Source organism: Leopardus geoffroyi, chromosome D3 (genome assembly GCF_018350155.1).
Source record: "Leopardus geoffroyi isolate Oge1 chromosome D3, O.geoffroyi_Oge1_pat1.0, whole genome shotgun sequence".
Lineage (NCBI taxonomy): Eukaryota > Metazoa > Chordata > Mammalia > Carnivora > Felidae > Leopardus > Leopardus geoffroyi.
Window position 1 is genome coordinate 3,260,457 of NC_059339.1, and position 20,476 is coordinate 3,280,932.

The following is a 20,476-nucleotide window of genomic DNA, read 5'->3' on the forward strand; positions in this document are numbered from 1 at the left end:
TAGTATCCAAAACCTATAGAGAACTTATCAAACTCAACACCCAAACCCCAAATAATCCAGTGAAGAACCTGGCAAAAGACAGGAATAAACACTTCACCAAGGAAGACATCCAGATGGCCAACCGACACGTGAAAAAATGCTCAACGTCACTCATCATCAAGGAAATACAAATCAAAACCACAATGAGATATCACTTCACACCTGTCAGAATGGTTAACATTAACACCTCAGGCAACAACAGATGTTGGTGAGGATGCACAGAGAGAGGATCTCTTTTGCATCGTTGGTGGGATGTCAGCTGGTGCAGCCACTCTGGAAAACAGTATGGGGGTTCCTCAAAAAATTAAAAGTAGAACTACCCTACGACCCAGCAATTACACGACTAGGTATTTATGCAAAGGATAGAAAAATACAGATGTAAAGGGGCACGTGCACCCTGATATTTATAGCAGCACTGTCAACAACAGCCCAACTGGAAAGAGCCCAAATGTCCATTGACTGATGAATGGGTAAAGAAGATGTGATATATATATATATATATATATATATATATATATATATATATCACATATATATATATGTTATGGAATATTACTCAGACATCAAAAAGAAGGAAATCTGGCCACTTGCAACAACATGAATTAAACTAGAGAGCATTATGCTAAGTGAGATAAGTCAGTCAGAGAAAGACAAATGTCATATGATTTCACTCAGGTGGAATTTAAGAAACAAAACAGATGAACGTATCTGGGAAGGGGGGAAAAGGAGAGAGAAGAAACCACAAGAGACTCTTAGCAATAGAGAATAAACTAAGTGTTGATGGAGGGAGGTGGATGGGAGATGGGCTGCACGGGTGACGGGGTCCTAATGAGGGCACTTATTGGGATGAGCACTGGGTGTCGTATATAAGTGATGAATCACTGACTTCTACTCCGGAAACCACTATCGCACGGTATGTTAGCTGACTAGAATTTAAATAAACATGTGAAAAGAAAAATAAAGAATGCCTGTAGCTGGGGTTCACCTGGTCTCCCAGCTTCCCAAGGGTCACAGGGAAGAACAAGGTCAAACAGACTGAGGTCTACACCCCACGTCTGCAACTTACAAGCTGTGTGATCTTGGGTGAGTGGCCTCACCTCTCTGAGCCTCACCGTTCCCATCTGTGAAGTGGGAGTGATCACGCCTGCCTTACGGAGCTCCTGCCGTGACTTAAAGAGAGGCTGTACGTAACAGGCTGAGTGTGTGGGAAGCATTCACGGTGCCAGGTACACCTGCTGTAGAGGAACGCAGAGCGTCCGAAGGCTTTCTAGTAACACTTTGGGAGGATCAACCAAAGGAGGGCGACAGGACCTCAAAAAATTAAAGAAAAAGAAAAAGAAACTTCCCGAGGCTCCAGCAATCCCAGCTCCGGGTATACGTCCGAAATAATCGAAGTCAGGGTTTCAAAGAGATACCTGCACCCCAAGTTCACAGCAGCATTATTGACCATGGTCAAGGCATGGAGACAACCCAAGCGTCCATCGACAGACAGACGGGTAAGGACACGTGTGTACAGAGGGTGGAACAGTCTTCCGCCTTAAAAGGGAAGGAAATCCCACCGTTTGCAACAACGTGGGTGAAGCTGGAGGTCATGATGCGCAGGGAGGTAAGGATGCTCCTCACACGAGGAGTCTGACATAGTCACCGTTACGGGAGCCGCGAGGAGGACGATGGTCACCAGGGGGAGGGGGCAGATGCTGTTCCGCGGGTGGGAAGTCAGGGTCACCGGGATGAGTACCTTCCAGAGACGTGCCGGCCAACCCCGTGCCCCGTGGTTACCCAGGTGGCTTCTGCTTTGTTCGGAGGGTCGATCTTACGTTAAGGGTTCTCACGACAAAGGAAACCTAAACCACAAAGTCAGACCCAAGGAAGCTTTGGGAGGCGTGGGAGACGTTTGTTACCTTGACCGGGGAGGTGGCTCCCCGGGTGTGCACACGTGTTCAAACCCGTGCAATTTCATACACTGGACAGGTACCGTTGGGTTTTTATTTGCACGTCAATTACACCTCTACAGAGCTGGGTTTTTGTTTCTGTTTTTGTTTTTTTTTAAGGCAGATATGAGGGATCCTGAGCAACCCAAGGGCACAACGAAGCGAGAGAGCTTGGCCTCCCGGGACAAGTGGGCGCACAGAGCTGTGCTGGGAGGTAGGCCAGCGCGGGGCTGTGCGGGCCCCTCCTGCCCTGAGAGCTCGGTGTGCAGGACTTAGTCCTCTTGTCCTCGGCTTTGGCCCTCCCCACGATGCAAGGGCAAAGGGAAAAGAAGGAGGGAAGCAAGAAGGAGGCAGGGCGGGATCGTGTGCAGTGGAAACAGCCCGGCTCGGTCAGCACAGCTGCTCAGATGCTCTTTCTTGGTTCAGAAACGGAAACGAGGCTCTTCTGAAGTCCTGTCCCAACCGTGAGAAGTTCTGCTTCCCCGCAGGCTGCTTTTGGTTCACGGAGATCTGTGTCAGGGGCTCGTGTGCCCTGGCAGCAGGTCGCCCCCCAAAAGGGAAAACGGAAACTCTTTCGGAAGGCAAGCGAACGTTTTTCAATAAAATAAATGAATGTGCTGATTTTGACCTTTTTAGACTCCATGGCAAAATCCAGATGAAGGCAAGAAAAAAAATCTCATTTCATCTAGCTGTTCTTACATGAATTTATAAAGCAAAATACCAAGATTAATTCTCATTCAAATCTGTACCCACCTAAGGTTCTTGAAAATGAAATTCCATGAACAATTCTCTTTCATTTTTACTTCCAAGAATTTTCCGTCTGCACGGACTCTGGCTTTGGTGATTTCTGGCACTTGAGCACAGCGGGGTTTCTGTAAGCATTCTGAAAACTTGTTTTGGGTTTTTTTTTTCCCCCTCTCCCATTATAGGACACAATGCAGTATCTGAGAAGGTGTATTTTTTACAGACTCTTAATATTACGCAAGCGTGTATCTGAGATAATATTCACATTTGTAAGTGCATTTTACATTTGATTCCAGGGAGTGATTTAACGTACTCGCTCCAAGTAACTTGATCACTTACCGTTTCTGTGGGTGATATACACACCCACGCCAGCCCAGCATTTATCAACAGGCACGGAGACTGCTTGTAGCTACAACCACCCGGCGGCACTGGGACTTGGAAAAGGAATTATATACTGTTCACATACTTGTTTTCTAATAAATCCTGCCTTTTTGAGGCCCCTTCAGAGAGAAAGGAAGTGAAAGGGAAAGCATGAATTTTGAGCCACTAATGATAGTCACTTTAGACACTGGCAAAAGAAAAAACCAAAAACCAAACAACAACAACAACAACAACAAAAACATAAGTCAAGGTCCTTGGTTTGGTGCTAGAGTCTAAAAGAAGAGGAAAGACAAAAACTAGAGTCTAAAAGAAGAGGAATACTAGGTAGATGGCATCTCTTCCCCTATAACTAAGGAAAGTGGCTTTTACTTGGTCTGCTGGTTAAGTTCAGTCGGGGCCGCCAAGTACAGTTGGGCAGGTTTTGCACTGCACAACAGCTCTGCGTTCAGACTGCAGATAGAGTAAATCTTCTGACAGAGGGGGAAGTCAAGTGTCTTATGGAAGGGCACCTCTTTCTAACGCGCATAAAGACGCTGCTTGAGCCAGTGGTCCGGACCTTCCCTCCGGACATCACGCATTAGAAGCAGCAACACACAGATACTTTGACGGCTGTCTCCCCTAAGACAGAGAAGACTCGTTTCTAAATCCAGCCCAGCCTCTTTACTTTTCGATGTCATTACTGAAGGGCATGTTGATTCATGTAGCATGTAAGTTGGAGCCTTGATTATTTTGCTCACTCCTTAAACTCCAAGTCCGGAACGCCCACCTGGCTGGCACATTATGGGCATCCCGCGAACGCTCGTTCAGTGAATAAATGAACTGATGGGTCGCTCTGGACCCGAAGCTACGACTGTGGTTAGTTTGACACCTGCGCTTGGCTGTGTCCCCCCACGACCTTCTTCCCAAGGTAATTCATCACGAATAACCATTAATTAATAATCAATCGCTAATCATGAATTTGGGGGCAGGGAAGGTAAAGGAAGGAGGGAAAGAATGAGTCAACCATGAACAGGATTCTAGGTGGGAAGTTAGTAGGAGGATGACAGAAATCCCCACTCACACTTAACTCACACATTTGTAAAGAACTGTTTGGTCGGGGGACTGGGTTTCTGGGTGAGGATCTGAGACACAGCCGCCCGCCCCTCCCCACCCCCGAGACACCTGTTCACTACTCAATCCTTCCCGTTCCCCTCCTCAGCCCGAGAGCTCTCAAACATTTTGGTCTCAGGATCCCTTGATGGCCTTAAAAATTATTGAGGACCCTCAGAGGTCTTGCCTACGTGCATGATGCCTATTGGTCCTTATTGTACATTAGAAACCACAACTGGAAGCCTGGCAATCCAAGACCACAAGAGCACACATCCCATCAGCCGTGAGGGGAGGCCATCGCCCCGCACCCCTGGGCTCTGACGAGAGAAAGGCAGTGAACAAGGCACGTCACCCGCCAGCACTGTGGGAAGTCCGTCTCCGCACTGGCCCCCGGATCCTTGTCTCCTGGCCTTCGTCGCCCTGACTGACGTCCCACACGGAATCAGAGACTGTTGTGTACCCAGAAGGACACAGAAGAACCCGTGTGTGACCCCTGAGGCCGTCATGGTTCCTGCCATGGTTCCCGGGGGGACGCAGCTGCCGGCCACGGGGCCACTCAGGCAGTGCTGTGGGGGTGTGCCGCCTCGCAGGGGGACCCCAGCCCTTCAGACGATGCAGCCCCGGCCAGGATCTGGCTGCGACCCTCCCCCTCCCCCGGAAGAGACCCCGAGTCAGACCCCCCCAGCAGAGCTGGTCCGGGATTCTTGCCCTTTATTGCTAATTGAAGCCCCTACATCTTGGCCTGACTTGTCACACATCAATAGGGAGCTCGTATTATGAAAGGGCCTTGGGGACGCCCGGGGGTTTCCACACCACCTCTGATAACCACAGCACGAAGGCGTGCAGAATTTAGGGAGATGGAGTCCACACGCATCTGAGCACAAGTGGAGTACTAGACTAGACGACATGGGCCATGCAATGTGGCCCGATGTCCAGGAGGCTAGGCGGCCCCCGTTCACCCGGCTGCTCGACTGTGCACGCACACCCCCCGGGGGACAGCAGGTCCTTGCCACTTCCCTCGGGGGCTCCTGGAGGCAAGAGGGCTCTTCCCACTCCATCATCTGCCCTCTTTCCCGGTCTCGGGTCTTGTACGCACCCGGGAATTAAGAGCACAATTCCACCAGATGCGTTGGGGCAGAAATTCACATGATGTTAATGAACTCGGAGGAGGAACTTCAGAAGGATATTAATAAAGTCTGTATGGATCAGACAACAGGAATTTGCTCCTGTGTAGTAAACAAGGCATCTTCCTATGAGTGTGGAGAGCAGAAGCTAATTAATTAATACTACTGTTAATATTGCTACTCATGAATAATAATGGCCAACACTGAAGGAGCATTTAATACGCGTCAGACACTCTCCTAAGGGCTTTGCATCTATTAGCTGATTTAATCCTCACTACAATGCTATGCAGTGGGCACCATCATTCCGTCCTTGTTACAGGCAAGGGAACGGAGGCCCAGAGAGGGTAAGCGACTTGCCTAAGGGCACACAGTGCACAAACTAGTGCATCTGAGATTCAAAGCTAGGTATTTGCCACCATCCATGCTGTTGTCAGTCTCTCCCTGTCCCTTATCCCCTATTTTGTCATCCTAACATCCGGCAAGAGGTAGTTGGGACAGAGTTTAGGCCAAGAGGCTGGGTCTGTGGCTGTGAAAGCCAGACGCTCAGCTGAGGCTGGGCTCGCCCTGCCGCTGTGTTCTTATCCCGTGGACGCGAGTGAATCAGAAACCAAGCAGCAAGCCAACCCTGCCCGTGGGGTCTGTAAAGCCAGGGTGATGGGTACCTGTGGGGTTTTGTCTGCTGAGCCCCTGCAGGTAATTTCCCATACCCCCTCCAATCCTTTGTGGTTCCTTTTGGGCCTGGCCTCCTTCTGGGGTACTACAATCGACTTAACTCTCTCTTTGGAGTAAGGCAGTTGAGTTTGGTTCTTGCTACCCGCTCCCAAATTGTGCTGATAAAATATAAGGCATTAAAAGATCTTCTATTATGCTTGTTTTTTGTTTTTTGTTTTCTTTAACATATCAGATCACAGACAATATGGGGAAAAAAAGGAACTGTGCCACTGGCGGGTCCCACAGGAATGCTGCTGAAAAAGCCGACAGACGAACAAGGATGACAAGAGACAAACTCACAGCAGGGCTGGGGTGGAATCTGGACCGACATTGACATTTTCCACTTGGCCACTTTCATTACCGTTACTATGTCGCTGTTCCGCAGCCCTTAGACATGTGTGGCTATTTACATCGATTAATTAAAATTAGGTGAAGATGGGGCGCCTGGGTGGCTCAGTCGGTTAAGCGTCCGACTTCAGCTCAGGTCACGATCTCACAGTCCGTGGGTTCGAGCCCCGCGTCGGGCTCTGGGCTGACGGCTCGGAGCCTGGAGCCTGCTTTCGATTCTGTGTCTCCCTCTCTCCCTGCCCCTCCCCCATTCATGCTCTGTCTCTCTCTGTCTCAAAAATAAATAAATGTTAAAAAAAAATAAAATTAGGCGAAGTTAAAAATTAATCTCTTCTGTGGCTCCCGCCAGTTTTAAGTGTCCAACGACCTCACGTGGCTCGTGACGTACTGAATGGTGCGGACAGGGAACACTGTTCCAGAAAGTTCCACTGTAGAACAACGGCTTAGAAGTTTCGAACAGGAATCTTCCTTCCTATAGCTGAAGTTATACGATACTTAGGAACATGGAAAAGCTATAACTTTATTATACCTCATGAATTCAATGCAGGCATCTGTGGATCACCCCCCAGGGGCTGAGCCCCATTCTAGAAGCTGGAGACACAGCAAGAGGACCAGAGACAGGGAGATGGACAGTAAACGGGTCAACAGATACACACGTAACATCACGTCCGCCGGTGACGGGGGCTGCAACGAGAAAAGCCACAGGGAACAGGGCGGCTGTCCTTGATTCTGGAAGTGCATCCGAATCACCTACAGAGTGTTTAGACGCAGGTGCCCGACTCGAATGACGCTGGTATAATTAATTTGGGGGTGTGGCCAGGAAGCACCCCCCTCCACCCCACCCCCACCCCAGGGGATTGGACCCGGCGGTTCAGGCACCGACCCCTGATCCAGGGCAGTTGTCTGAAGGTGTGGCCGGTGGCATCCACGTAACCGGGAGCCGGTCAGAGGTGCAGATTCTTGGGCCCCACCACGGAGCTGCCGAAGCAGACACGCCCTGTTTTAACAAGCCCTCCCGACGACGCTGACCACACACAGGTTTGAGAACCACGGGAAGGACCAGTCCACTGTCCTCTCTTTGTCCGCAACTGGCTGTTTAATCCGCAGGATTACTAACAAAAGCTGAATGAAGGACCCTGCGTGGCAGGTGAAGTCTACCGTCATCTGAAAACGGAAGGGAGGGGTGCCTGGGTGGCGCAGTCGGTTAAGCGTCCGACTTCAGCCAGGTCACGATCTCGTGGTCTGGGAGTTCGAGCCCCGCGTCGGGCTCTGGGCTGATGGCTCAGAGCCTGGAGCCTGTTTCCGATTCCGTGTCTCCCTCTCTCTCTGCCCCTCCCCTGTTCATGCTCTGTCTCTCTCTCTGTCCCAAAAATAAATAAACGTTGAAAAAAAAAAAATGAAAACGGAAGGGAGAGTGCCGTCACATAGGGCCAACCGCACGTGGTGTTTGTGAGGTGGATGGAAATGCCCCCCGAGAGTCCCTCACGTCCACGAAGACGCGTGTTCTCTGTCTTTTGCCTCCAAAACATTTCCTTGTCCCTCCTGTGTGGCAATGACTTAAACTGAGTTATGCGTTCATTCACAGAGCAGTGCTCGAACACGTTTCAGATGCTGACATAATTACGGGGCCGGAGGATAAAGGCTGGCAGTTACGGAACGCGAGCCTTGGCACGATGAATCACACACCAGACAGGAAGAATAATGCGGATTTAGGCCGGAGCGGGGCTGCAGGTGCTGGTGGCCAAATGATGGAGAAGAAAACAGTTCCTTCACCTCAAGGGGCTTACTCTAGGGGCGGGGAAGACAGACGTGGGCATTCATTCATGTATTCACTCACTGGCAGCTCCTTATTAAGCACCTACTGTGTGCTGGGCACAGTTGGATACGGTAGTGATGGAGTGAGCCCTGCTCTCACGGTGCTGACATTGCAGCGGGGAAATTCAGACAACGAACATCTGAATAAGTTACGGGAGTTGCACCGAGCTACGAAGGAAAAACAAGGTGGCCAGGGCACAGAGTGACTGAGCTGTGACTTCAGGTAAGGTAACTGAGGTTGGCTAGGGAAGTGGGGACCTGCCTAATGTGAGGGAAAACACAGTATGGAATCTGGGGAGAGGCTCCAGGCACAGGAAACAGCCAGTGTAAAGGCCCCGGGGCTGGGGTGCGGAGGAAAGGGAGGCAGTGGTCGTTAGATCAGAGAGTAGCCATGGGCCACACGCTGAGGGCCGTCTAGGTCCTGGTGGGGCCCATGGCACCAGCCAGGATCCAGCGCTCCCTGGATGTGGAGGCCTGACTCCTTGGCTGGTGGACGGCAGGACTTGGGACAGCAGACGGGTAGTGCGGTGGGAACGTGTCCGAACCACCCCAGGTTGGAGGCACGGGAACAGGAGAACCAGGCACACAGGGGCTCCCAAAGTGAACGTCCAGGATACCGTCTGGGATGCCGGCACACAGGGACAGCACTGTCACCGTGTTCCTTTAGTTCTCTGCTGTTGCCCAGCCTGGCACTGAGCTGGCCTGCGGCAAAGAAGCACATCCACGGCACGAATGGTCACAGGTAAGGGGCTCGGGCTAAGAAATAGAGGTGAAATCCCAGCTGCCCCCCAGTCAACATTCCGGGCTGGGAGAGGGTGGTGGGGGCAGGCATCATATAAATACCAGCATGAGAAGGAGTCTCAGTGATTTTATCGGACACAAAACTGAGACACGGTGCCTCGAGAGCGAGGGGCAGCAGTGGGTGCTGTCAGGGGCAGGAGGGTTGGAAAAGACCCTCACGCAGTGGGGTTTGAGCGGAGTCTGCAGTGGCGAGAAGGAGCCTTCCGGGAGGGGACACGGCAAGGACAGAGATGCCCAGTGGGACAGGTGCAGCAGTCTCGACAACAATGCCCGTGCACAGTGGGTGCTTAATAAGGAGAGGTTTGTGGTGGGGTTTCCCTTCTCCCCCCAGGGCTGGGTGATGGAGGGGCGGGACTTCCCTTGTCCCTGGATGGGTGATGGAGGGGCGGGACTTCCCTTCTCCCCTCCGGGTTGAGTGATGGAGGGGCTGGGACTTCCCTTGTCAACCCCCCCCCCCCAGGGCTGGGTGATGGAGGGGCGGGACTTCCCTTCTCCCCTCAGGGTTGAGTGATGGAGGGGCTGGGACTTCCCTTGTCAACCCCCCCCCCCCCAGGGCTGGGTGATGGAGGGGCGGGACTTCCCTTCTCCCCTCAGGGTTGAGTGATGGAGGGGCTGGGACTTCCCTTGTCAACCCCCCCCCCCCCCCAGGGCTGGGTGATGGAGGGGTGGGACTTCCCTTCTCCCCGCGGGGCTGAGTGATGGAGGGGCTCAGGTGAAGATCTACTTCCTTGGGGCAACAATTCTTAGCCTGTTTTGGGTCACAGGCAACTCTGGCTGGCTGGTGAGGTCTAAGAAGCCCTTCTCAGAATACATTTTTAAATGCATAAAATAACACAGGCTTACGAGGGAAACTAATTTCAGATCTACTAATCCTGGTCCTTCTGCATTGCCGCACTAAGTAATAAGATCTAGCATTGGGTGTAAAAAATGACCATAATTTCAGACTAGCAAAGAGTATGAATGATATTTCAAGATCTCTGTGTCCGCTGTACCTTGATGGAAATCTGTGTAACGAGTTCGGTGGTGCCTGCGAGGACCGTGGGGGCTTGTGATCTGCGTTCACAGGGGAGGGAACACTGAGCTCTGGGCAGACTCACAACACCAAGGTGCTCGAATCTCCTCGAGGGCCCCCAGGGGACGCTGCGTCTTCTGTAGGGTCGCCTCCCCCCAGGCCTGATTTTCCGCCACTCCAGCGGCAGGGCTGGGGCTCAGCCCCCAGGGGAGAGGGGCCAGGTAAGGATGCTGAATGCATTCAGAACATTCCTAGGGCTCCAGGGCTGGTCTCTTCCCCATTTTACAGGCGATGGAACAGAGCCACAGAGAGGCCAAGCTACCTGTCCGAGGTCACACAGCCCCTCACAGGAGGTGCTGGGATTCACGCCCACACAGCTGGCTCCCGAGGCGGAGCCCCCAAGTCCTGTTCAGAGTTTCTCTGAACTCAGAGAAAAGATTAAAGGTGTGGTACCAGGGGTGTGGAGGGTGTCCGTCCTGGGCGCCTCTCCCGGGACCAGGGCTCCTGCTGCCCTATCAGGCTTCCTGCTAATGTTCATGTTGGGAGGACAGATGATTTTTCTGTTCTCTCTTCGTTTCTTTCTTGCTTCTATGTTCCCCACCTCTGTCTCCTATCCCCAGCGACCTTACCTAATCGTTAATGTTAGAACACACAGGTTTTGCTAAGCAAAGAGAGAAAGATAATGGGAGGTATAAACTTGGACGAGGCCCGAACATCCCTCCATGGCACCCCTTCCCTTACTGCTGGGGAACCCCGGCCCGGCTGCTGGCGACCTTGGTGTGAATGCCAACGCTGACTATTGCTACGGTCTGAGCACTTCTCCCGTGCCAGGTGGTGGGTAAGGGGTCACTCATCGGATAATGCATCGGTCACCCTGAAAACATTCCTACCAAGGCCAAGCAGCCTCGGATGAGTCACAGATTTCCTCTTTAGACAGAGCCCGGTGCCAGGCGGTTGGAAGGAGGGGTGTTTCTAAATTGAATTCCACAGTAAATCTCCAGCTGTGACAAGGAAATACTTATTCCGCCCATATAGTTATTTTTCGACCCAGCAAACGTTTTCCAATTGCCCGAGAGCACCGAAGCCATCCTTAAAACCCTCTCCAGGGAGTCACAATGTAAAATTTCCAAGTTGGAAGAGGGGCATGAATATCAAGGATAGGATGTTTCTGGAAAACAATAAAACATTATTTATCTATTGTCTCTTTTAAAAATAATATTCTGCAATCCCCGTCAAAGGAGATGTCTCTCGGTTCTTTGAAATGCCTGCTGTTGCCTTCTCGAACCCAGAGGATATTGCCAACACACTTCCCCACGGACCCCGACGCAGAGCGAAGTCATTCATCACTTGTAGATTGACAGGCGGGTCCAAGCGCATCTCTGCGACGCCACCTGCCTGTTAATGCCCATCCCATTGCCCACACCGGGTTCTCTGGACTCAGCGAGGGAGAGGACGTGGAAAAGCCACCGCAGGAGGCTGCCGGCTGGACAAATCCAACCGTGGGGCTCAGGGACCCCGGCAGATCCCTTCACCCTGTACCTTCTGTGTTAATTTTGTTTGAAGCAAGGATGAAAGACGACCCTTCGGTGGTCAGGACCACTTCCTGGCCGTGTCTGCTTTTGTGGATGACCGTGCTGTGCTCCCTGGGAAGAGCTGGAGGGAGCCCGGAGCCTGCCACCCTCGGGGTCCTGGCTGGAACTGGAAGGCCCACTCAAAGGGGCGGGTTGCAGTGTGTGTGATGAGGGGCTCCCCAGAGAGTCACGGGCAGGAGCGATGGAAGTGGCCAGGGATGGAGAAGCTGGGAGCTGTTAGGAGCCCCCCATCCAGGGGCAAGGGAAGGCAGCCAGTTCTGGGAGCCCAGAGGGAAGGCAGCCAGTTCTGGGAGCCCAGAGGGAGGAGAGCCAGGGAAAACAGATTCCCCTGCAGGACAGGAGCTGTGGACAGAGACGACCATGCCCTGGCGGGTTTGTAGCAAGATGGGGAGGGGACCAGGTAGACTGGAAAGAATTTAGGATGTCGACACAGCTTCTCAGGGTCACGGCTCAGCCCGCCACACGAGCCTCTGTCTCTCTCTGCTCTGTCCGGTCTCCCGTGGTGCCTCCCACTGGCTGAACGCCACCAGAAGCCAGAGGTCCAGGGGGACTGCGGGCGGCAGTCCACAGAGGCAGAGCAGAGCACAAGGGCAAGCCACTGCCGACGTCCCCCCCCCAGCAATCCTGTCCTGCTACACGCTTGGCCAGGGGCTCCCGGGATCTCTCAGACCCGAATGAATCGCCGTGACGCCCCGGAGAGGTGAGGATTAAGATCATCATTCTGCAGACATGAGAACAAGTAGAAATCTCTCCTTTAAACAGCCCTGGCCGTAGCCACTTGATTTCCAATTTGATTTTATGCGGAGAGATGTAGACACGTTCTAGGAATCTTGAAAGCTTGACATAAGGACAAAAAAAACAACAACACCCGAGTTCCCACCATGTTTCAGGAGCCAAGGAAAATGATCGCATTTCAGGTCTGCAGAGGCCAAAAACCTGTTCAAAATTCAGGGTGAATCTTTCCAGGAAACTCAGGCTGGGACCAAGCCGGTCAGTCCGGGAGCAGAGGGCCTATACCTGCGCACGTTAGGGGCTCCTGCCTTCTCCAGACTAGGCATGGAATTTAGTCTTTTATTTTGGAATCAACGCCAGGGAAAATAGAAACAGCTCCGCTCTGCTCCCCTTCCCTGCATTCCCTGTCTTCACAGCAGTGCCTTATGGTTACCTGGTCCTGTCCTATGAGATACCGACCTGTGTGCTGTCTGCCCCACCCCCACCCCACCCTTGGGGGCCAGACCTGTCAGTTCACTGCCTGTTTCCCAGGACCCCTCACGGTGAACATCCACAGTGGCCTTCACATCATGAGGGCTTGGCCTGAGCTTGAATGGATTCCGCTGCCCCTTTATCCTCGAAAAGAGACCACCACCCCTCTACCCCCGCCGGCTTACAGTAGGGCCAAGGGGCAGTGTGGCTTTGGAGGTCCTGCCTCGACGGCTCCCTCTGCAGGAGAGCTGAGACACAGCCTCGCGTTCCCCTCACCGACTCCCTGGGAGCTGGATGGAACCTGCAGCGGAGAGGGACCCAAGGCTCCTGAAGAATCACCACATTCCCAGCTTTCTCCCTGGATTTCGGAGGGCGCGTGAGAAGGCCTGGTTTTAAGGTGAGCACCGTGCCCCCTGAGGCCCACTGCCCACCCGGTGATCCTCTGTCTTAGGTTTCTGACGGTTTTTCTTCAGAATGAGAGACAATGGGGACAATTTACTTATTTCCCAGACCTGACCAGTTGGCTCGCTAACAGGTAACATAAGGATTTGCTTCCTAGTTACTTTTTGAAAAAACAGAACAAAACCAAAACACAACATTTCTCATCTAGAAAAAAAAAAAAAGAAAGAAAGAAAAACCTCGCGGGGGATGACGTCACACGAGCACCCGAACACGGGCCGGCGGTCTGTGCCCCGCGCGGAGATGTGGGGCCGTCAGATCGTTTGGGTGAAGCCAGTTTGAATTCACTCACAGTTACTCGCCAACAAACGGATCCTGGGTATGACATCAGTAGTCATGGCATCTTCCAAAACGCGACAACCCCAACAATCACATCACGCCCCAAGGAGCGCTTTCTTGTCCCTTGGAAAGTGGGACAAAATAATATCTCCTATCCTTATCATGATTTTGCCTTTCACCATATCTGGATGCCTTCTCTGTTTCTTGTAAAAGGTTTTAAGTGGATTTATTTTGAGAGAGAGAGAGAGAGAGAGAGAGATGGAGAGATGGCACGAGGCAGGGAAGGGGCAGAGGCAGAGGGAGCGAGAGAATCCCAAGCACAGAACCTGATGTGGGGCTCGATCTCACGAACCGTGAAGTCATGGCCTGAGCTGAGATCAAGAGTCGGAGGCTTAACCCACTGAGCCACCCAGGCGCCCCTGAATGCCTTCTCTGTTTAAACTAGGTAGGACAGGAGCCAGGCTCTTACACCCTAGAACTGGTGGTGATGCTCCGTGTCGTAAGCCTGCAAACTTTCTCCCTGAGGGGCCAGATGGAAAGTATTTCAGGGTTTGCTGGCCGAGAGGCAAAATGGAGCGTACTAAAACGCTTCTTACATAACTATTTAAAATGTAGCTATTTGGAAACACACAAACGATTCCCAGCTTGCATGTATACAAGAAACACGCAGTGGATTGACTCTGGCCCACGGGCTATACATTGTTGATGCCTATTCTTGGACACGCGAAGTCAGGAGCAATCATTCTCCGACCTCAACGTCTTAACGGGTCCTGGGGGTAGATGATACCTTCTGTGGTGAGGATCTGCTCTTTGTGTCTGTCTGCTCCCCCTTTCCCAGGGGCAGCCAGAGTTTCCCATCATGCACCATGCCCACCCGCTCTCCGTCTGACTCCTCACCTGCTCCGCGAAGACAAGTCCCCCAGACCCCTCCAATCAGAGCATCACGCCCTTTGGCTCCAGTGACTGGCTTCAGGTTGGTCACGCGACCCGAGCCGAGCCAATCCGTTCTAATCAGAGCCGGTGCCGGGAGATTTGCTTGAGTGTTGGCACCGAGGCGTCTTTTGCTCTCCTCCCGCTGGACCCGATGCCATGAAAATGTCAGCGTGGCACCGCCCAGCACAGCCTCCTGCAAGTGACTCTAACCGGGAGGGACACAAGAGGAAAGCAGAAGGGAAACCACTTTCCCCGATGACAAATTTCGCTCAACTCGATCGTCAGCACTCAACGTCTGGTCCGCCAGACCAGCAGCACTGGCACGACTCAGGACCTTATAAAAGTACCCAACTCAGACCTCCTGAATGAGAATCTGCCTCCACGAAGAGTCTCCAGGTGATCTGAGCGCACGCGAGTGAGAACGCTTTCCTAGACGTTTACCTTCCGTGAGCCGTGCTTGGGTTGGGTGGGGTGGGGTGGGGAGGGTGTGTAACCCAAAGAGCTCTGATCTGTTTCCTGGAGTCCATCGTGGGATTCAGCGCGTTTGCTTACCAGCTCTTACTGACGCGCCCTGGTAACCGTAATGTGAGAGTAATGGCGTTTGAAGTCCGAGAGAGACTCGTCTCCAACCGCGGCTGCACCGCGGAATCATCCGGTGGTGCTTGGTCCCACCTCCAGGGATCCGCACTCAATTTGTCAGGGTGGCGCCCCAACTGCACCAATTTCTAGACCTCCTGGGTGGTTCACCCATTCAACCAGCATTTAGAAATGACCCTCTCGGGTCTCCTTCAGCAGAGGTCGGATGCTTTTTTTCCAGAAAGGGCTGGCAGTACGGGCACTGTGGACCGCTCAGCATCTGCCCCAGCTACTCACTTCTTCCTGTGACCAGCGGAAGGGGTCAGGGATGGACGGGTGTGGCTGCGTCCCCAACAATCTGTACTGAGAGAAGCGAGCACAGGCTGGGTTTGGCCCTGGGGTTGTAGTCTGTGGGTTCCCTGTGCACAGAGTGGCTTCACTGCTTGGGAAAGGCACCTCAGCCTCCTCGCCCGTCAGATATTAGGAGGGGCCGCGTGTGCTGTTTGCTGCCCGGTGTCCATTCCCGTGTTTTCTAGTGAAACGATCCGGAAACCGCTCTGCTCTCAAACTCATGTGGTTTGTGCGGTCGACCCGCATCTTGGTTTGGGTCTTCCCAGAAGGATTCCATTGCAAGTGGTTTATCGGGAGGGGCAGACAACCTCAGTCAGGGGGTGGGGAAGTGAGACAGAGCAGGGCACTCGGGACCACTGCGCGAGGTGTCCGGCCAGGACCGCCGGGCAGGGGAAGGCGCCGTGCCGAGCTGCGTTGACCCATGGGAGGGCTCAGGGCGCTGGAATAAGTCCGTGCCAACTCCCGTTTGTCGCGGGGGAGAGGGCTCCTTGGATGGGGTCATGCAAACTCCTCGGTGCGTCTGTCCTGCCGCGCAGGCGGGAAGGACGGCTTTGCAGGCGAGACAGAACTCTCAGGTGATAACGTGCCAGTGCATGAGGAGGTGGGTGGGGCGAGGGCGGGAGGGGACGTCCACAGCATCTGTTCCAGGCCACGCACACTCTGGGCATGTAGCGTCCCTGCCATGGCGACCGCCTCGGGCAGACAGCAGGACCCCACAGGAGCAGTCCTGACAACGAGACCTTGGTCGCACTTTCTGGAAATGAGCTGGCTGATCTTCCTGGGCTTGAGGCTTGAACCATTTGGCGAGAGTATTGGCTGCCACGCTGCCACCGTGCGTAGACTCAGGGAAGCCAAGAGGCAGAGAAACCGAGTCCCGGAGACAGAGTTGGGTCTGATCGAGGCCAGGACGGATCCTGGATTCTGAGTCACACGGGCCGGCAGATTCTCTCTGTGCTTAAGCCAACTGGGTAGCATTCGGTCACATGTAACCCAAAGAATCCTAATTGATGGATTTCCCAACTTGGTATCAGTGAAGCCTGCTCATCCCAAAGCTGAACAGAAATTGCTTTTGCAATATCTGCGCCAGGCTCCGTGTGAGGGACGGAGAATTCCGGCAAAGACAGTGGAAGCTGAACCGTGCGCCTCTGACACGCCGCCCTCTTGGACCTCCTGGCAAAGCATCCCTACGTGGAGCAAAGCCGAGCTCAGGGATGCCCCTGGACAAAGTCCCAGCATGCTAGGTGAGAGACCTCAGAGCAAAAGTGCCATCTACCTTCTCACCGTTTTCTCTCCCGGGCTCATTTCCAGCAGCCACAGGGTCGAGCCAGAAGTCACGGCACGGGTTTGCACTGTTACCCACGCGGGTCAAGGACGTGTTGACCTGCCCGGCGATGGTGCTCACCAGCCCTCTGGAAACCTGATGGGGCCACGGGACTCCCTGTGACCAGCCGCGTGGGTGTGGAAAGTCATTTCCATGCCATCGCTTAGAGAAGCTCGCGTGTGACTTTCCACACGTCCGTTCCTCTGTCCCAGAGACCGTGAAGGCCACATGTTCCTGATGTCATAGTTACAAGATGGTGATGCCCCTGAGACATGGCCCGGAACAGAGCCCCCTACCATTTGATCCATGAAACATAAGCAAGAATAACTTGTGTTGTGCTGAGCACCTGAGTTTCTGAGGTTGTTTGTGGCGGTAGTCTTACCTCGCTTATCCGACTAACATACAGAGGGGCCTGACGCTTCCTTATAAACAAGGAGCAGAGGGGCGCCTGGGTGGCTCAGTCGATTAAGCATCTGACTCTTAATTTTGGCTCAGGTCATGCTCACGGTTGTGAGTTCAAGTCCCACGTCGGGATCTGCACTGACATTGTGGACCCTGCTTAGGATTCTCTTCCTCCCTCTCTCTCTGCCCCTCCCCTGCTCTCTCTCTCTCTCTCAAAATAAATAAACATTAAAAAATTTGTTTAAAAGGAGCCTCTTGCACTGTTGGTGGGAATGCTAACTGGTGCAGCCGCTCTGGAAAACAGTGTGGAGGTCCCTCAAAACATGAAACGTAGAACCACCCTACGATGCAGCAACTGCTCTCTAGGTATTTATCCAAAGAACACCAAAATGCTGATTCAAACGGGCGCTGTACCCCTAACAGATCCCTGGTCACTGTGTCAAATTATGGAAGGAGCCCAAATGAACGGATGACGAATAGATTAAGGAGATGTGGTGTATATACACAGTGGAATACTACTGAGCGATAAAAAGGAATGAAATCTTGCCATTTGCAACAACGTGGATGGGACTGGAGGGTATTATGCTAAACGGAATAAGTCTGGCGGAGAAAGACAACTATCCGATGACTTCACTCACAGGTGGAATTTGAGAAACACAACAGATGAACACGGGGGGACGGGAAGGAAAAATAAGATAAAAAACAGGGAGGGAGGCAAACCCTAAGAGAGTCTTAAATACAGAGAACAAACTGAGGGTTTATGGAGGGGGAGGGGGCTAGATGGGGGACGGGCACTGGGTTCTGCTCCTGAAGCCAAGACTACAACGTATTTATGGGAACACAACAAAAGGAGAAGATAACAAGAAAAACAAGGAGCACAACTGGAGGGAAATCAACCACGTGACGAACCGGGATGGGGCTGCAGCGAGCGTGGTGAGGGTCGCAGGGCAGTAACCTGGGCTGAGAGAGGCCAGGCTGATGGTACGGCCCCTCCTCAAGGCACAGGGAGGTGCCAGTGCCCTGGGGCCTCTGGAGGCAGCACGCGTCCTGGGACAGAGGGGAGGCCCCCCGGGGCGCAGGCGGGGTCCCTTACCGTGGCCAGGGGGACGATGGCCGCCAGGTCCTTCTGGCTGATGAAGATCTCGGACACGGCCGTGTCGGTGGTCGCCGTCCGTGGGTACTCCACCTGCCAGGTGATGGGCTGCGTCCCCGAGAGGCTGCTGAAGCTGGCTATTTCGAAGTTCATCTGCACGACCTCGCTGAATGAGCTGCTGCTTCTGGAAGGGAGGGAGCAAAGGAAATAAATGGCTTTTAGCTGACCGTGTTCTGTGCGAGGGCCCTTTTCTCTCCTTCAGGCTGTAACTCGCGTCTAAGGAGAGAGCAGACACCTGCCGGGGACGGTGCGGGCGCGACCTCCACATCCGGGCCGCGGCGGCTGGGACGGAGGGAGCGGCCCCCACGAGGGAGGAACCGGGCAGAGTCTGGAGCGCTGGGTGTTCACAGGTGTCTGGGCCGGTTTGTACCAGCTCCTCAGACAAGCGGCGAATCCCACGGCCTCACCCCTGCAGAAGGAGCCTGGGGAACTCTGGACTAAAGAGACTCCCTTTGAGCTGAGTTCGGCGGGTGAACCCGTCGTGGCAGGTGGCTCGCTCACCACTGTTGACCCGCCCTGGCGTCTCCTCCCGTCCTGTAGGGGCCGACAGTCACAGCAGGGCCCTCGGCGCCTGGATGCAGGGCTGAGGGGGCTGGGGACGCAGGCGGGGGGGGGGGGGGGGCGTGACGACGCGGCAGCTCGGAGGACGTGAGCAGTTCCGGGCAGGGGCGGGGGCACCTCCAGCGAACAGCCCTCGGTCACTGTGCCGGCCGGCTGGTGCCAGGTTTCCACGCAGCTGCTGCTTTTCTCCACCGGTGTCCTCCCGGCTGCCTCGCTGGCTCATCACGGCGGCTCTCCTGGAGACCGCGTGACCTGCCTCGCACACCCTGACACGGCCTCTTGTGCCTCGACGGAGGGGCCCGTAGCTAGCGGGACTCTGGTTCCCCACGAGGCGTCCCGCTCAACACCCTGAATCCGAGGTGAGCCCAGACACGTGTCTCGTTAGCAAGCTTGCCCCAGCGGGTGTGACGCTTTGGGAACCCGCGACCGTCCAAACTTCTCGTTTTTTCAGACACCGCGGCGAAGGCCCCCGAAGGGGGAACCGGCTTGCTCACGACCCCACAGAGTCAGAGCGAAGGCGGCATCTCCAGATCCCTGAACCTGTGCTCCCCACGGCAGCCGGAGGCCAAGTGTGGGGTCACGAGGCACCCAGCGAGCGAGTTTCTCCGGTGAGGGAGTCGGCAGACCGCAGCCCGTGAGTCGAATCCAGCCTGCCGCCGGTCTGCGTGAACCGTTCCGCTGCAACGTGGCCCTGGGTGGGTTCTGCGTTTCGTCTCCGCCGCTTTCGTGCTGCAGGAGCGGGGTCGCGTAGCGGTGTGAGGCTGCGGAAAGCCTGCAGAGCCTCGAGTATTTATCACCTACACCAGCCCTTGTTGTAGGAGGTCAGAGAAAGGGAACCGGGAGCTCTGTGGAGCTGCCGAATCGACAGAATCGCCGTTGGTGGAAATAGGCAGGAAGGAGGCTTTCTAGGCACGCAGCGGAGTCTGCGGGGCAGGGTGCTGGTGAGCCGGAAAGCCGGGCAGAGGAGGGCCTGCAGTGCCCGCTTGCCCGCATGCTGTGCTCCGGAACGTGGGGGGCCAGGCAGCCGACGGCAGTTATCGCAGGCTGGCGTCCCACGTGTTTCCGAGGGAATCGAGGGGAATTTTCCATGGCACGTTGAGAGGGAAACAGGTCTGCTTACCAACTGCACCCCAGGGCTGCCCGAGTGGCTCAGTCAGTTAAGTGTCTGATTCTTGATCTCGGCTCAGTTCACGATCTCACAGTTCATGAATTCAAGCCCTACACCGGGCTCTGTGCTGATGGTGCAGAGCCTGCTTATCATTCTCTCTCTCTCTCTCTCTCTCTCTCTCTCTCTCTCTCAAAATAAATTAATAAACTTAAAAAAAACAACAACCCTGCACCCCAGAGGTCGGTACCACTATGACGAGTTGCTAGAGAAACCCTTCCCTTTGCTGGGGTGATAAGGACACACCCACCCGATCTTTGGGGGGCTTGCTCAGCAGCCAGAAGGCTAATTCTCCAGCCCATCACCTTCAGCCCTGTTCTGCAGCTGGGGGAGGAGGTGACGGGGAGGTGGCCGCACTGACCAAAGCCCCCCGGGACTCGGGAATCTGCCTCGTGCTCTCCGGGCGGGAAGTGGTACCAAGAAAACCATGGTTTACGGGATGCTGGATACCCCTGTGGGAGGGAACACAAATCCGTTGTCTGGTGC

At 54.1% G+C, this 20,476-nt stretch overlaps 1 protein-coding gene across 2 annotated transcripts in view; it reads right to left on the reverse strand.

Annotated features, from left to right (window-relative positions):
• TMEM132C (transmembrane protein 132C) overlaps positions 1-20,476 on the reverse strand; it is a 308,814-nt gene that overhangs the window by 52,596 nt on the left and 235,742 nt on the right. For both annotated transcript variants that reach the window (XM_045459587.1, XM_045459588.1), the window contains one exon: positions 18,205-18,388. In XM_045459587.1, coding sequence (XP_045315543.1) covers positions 18,205-18,388 — 184 coding nt within the window. The remainder of the gene's footprint in view (positions 1-18,204; positions 18,389-20,476) is intronic.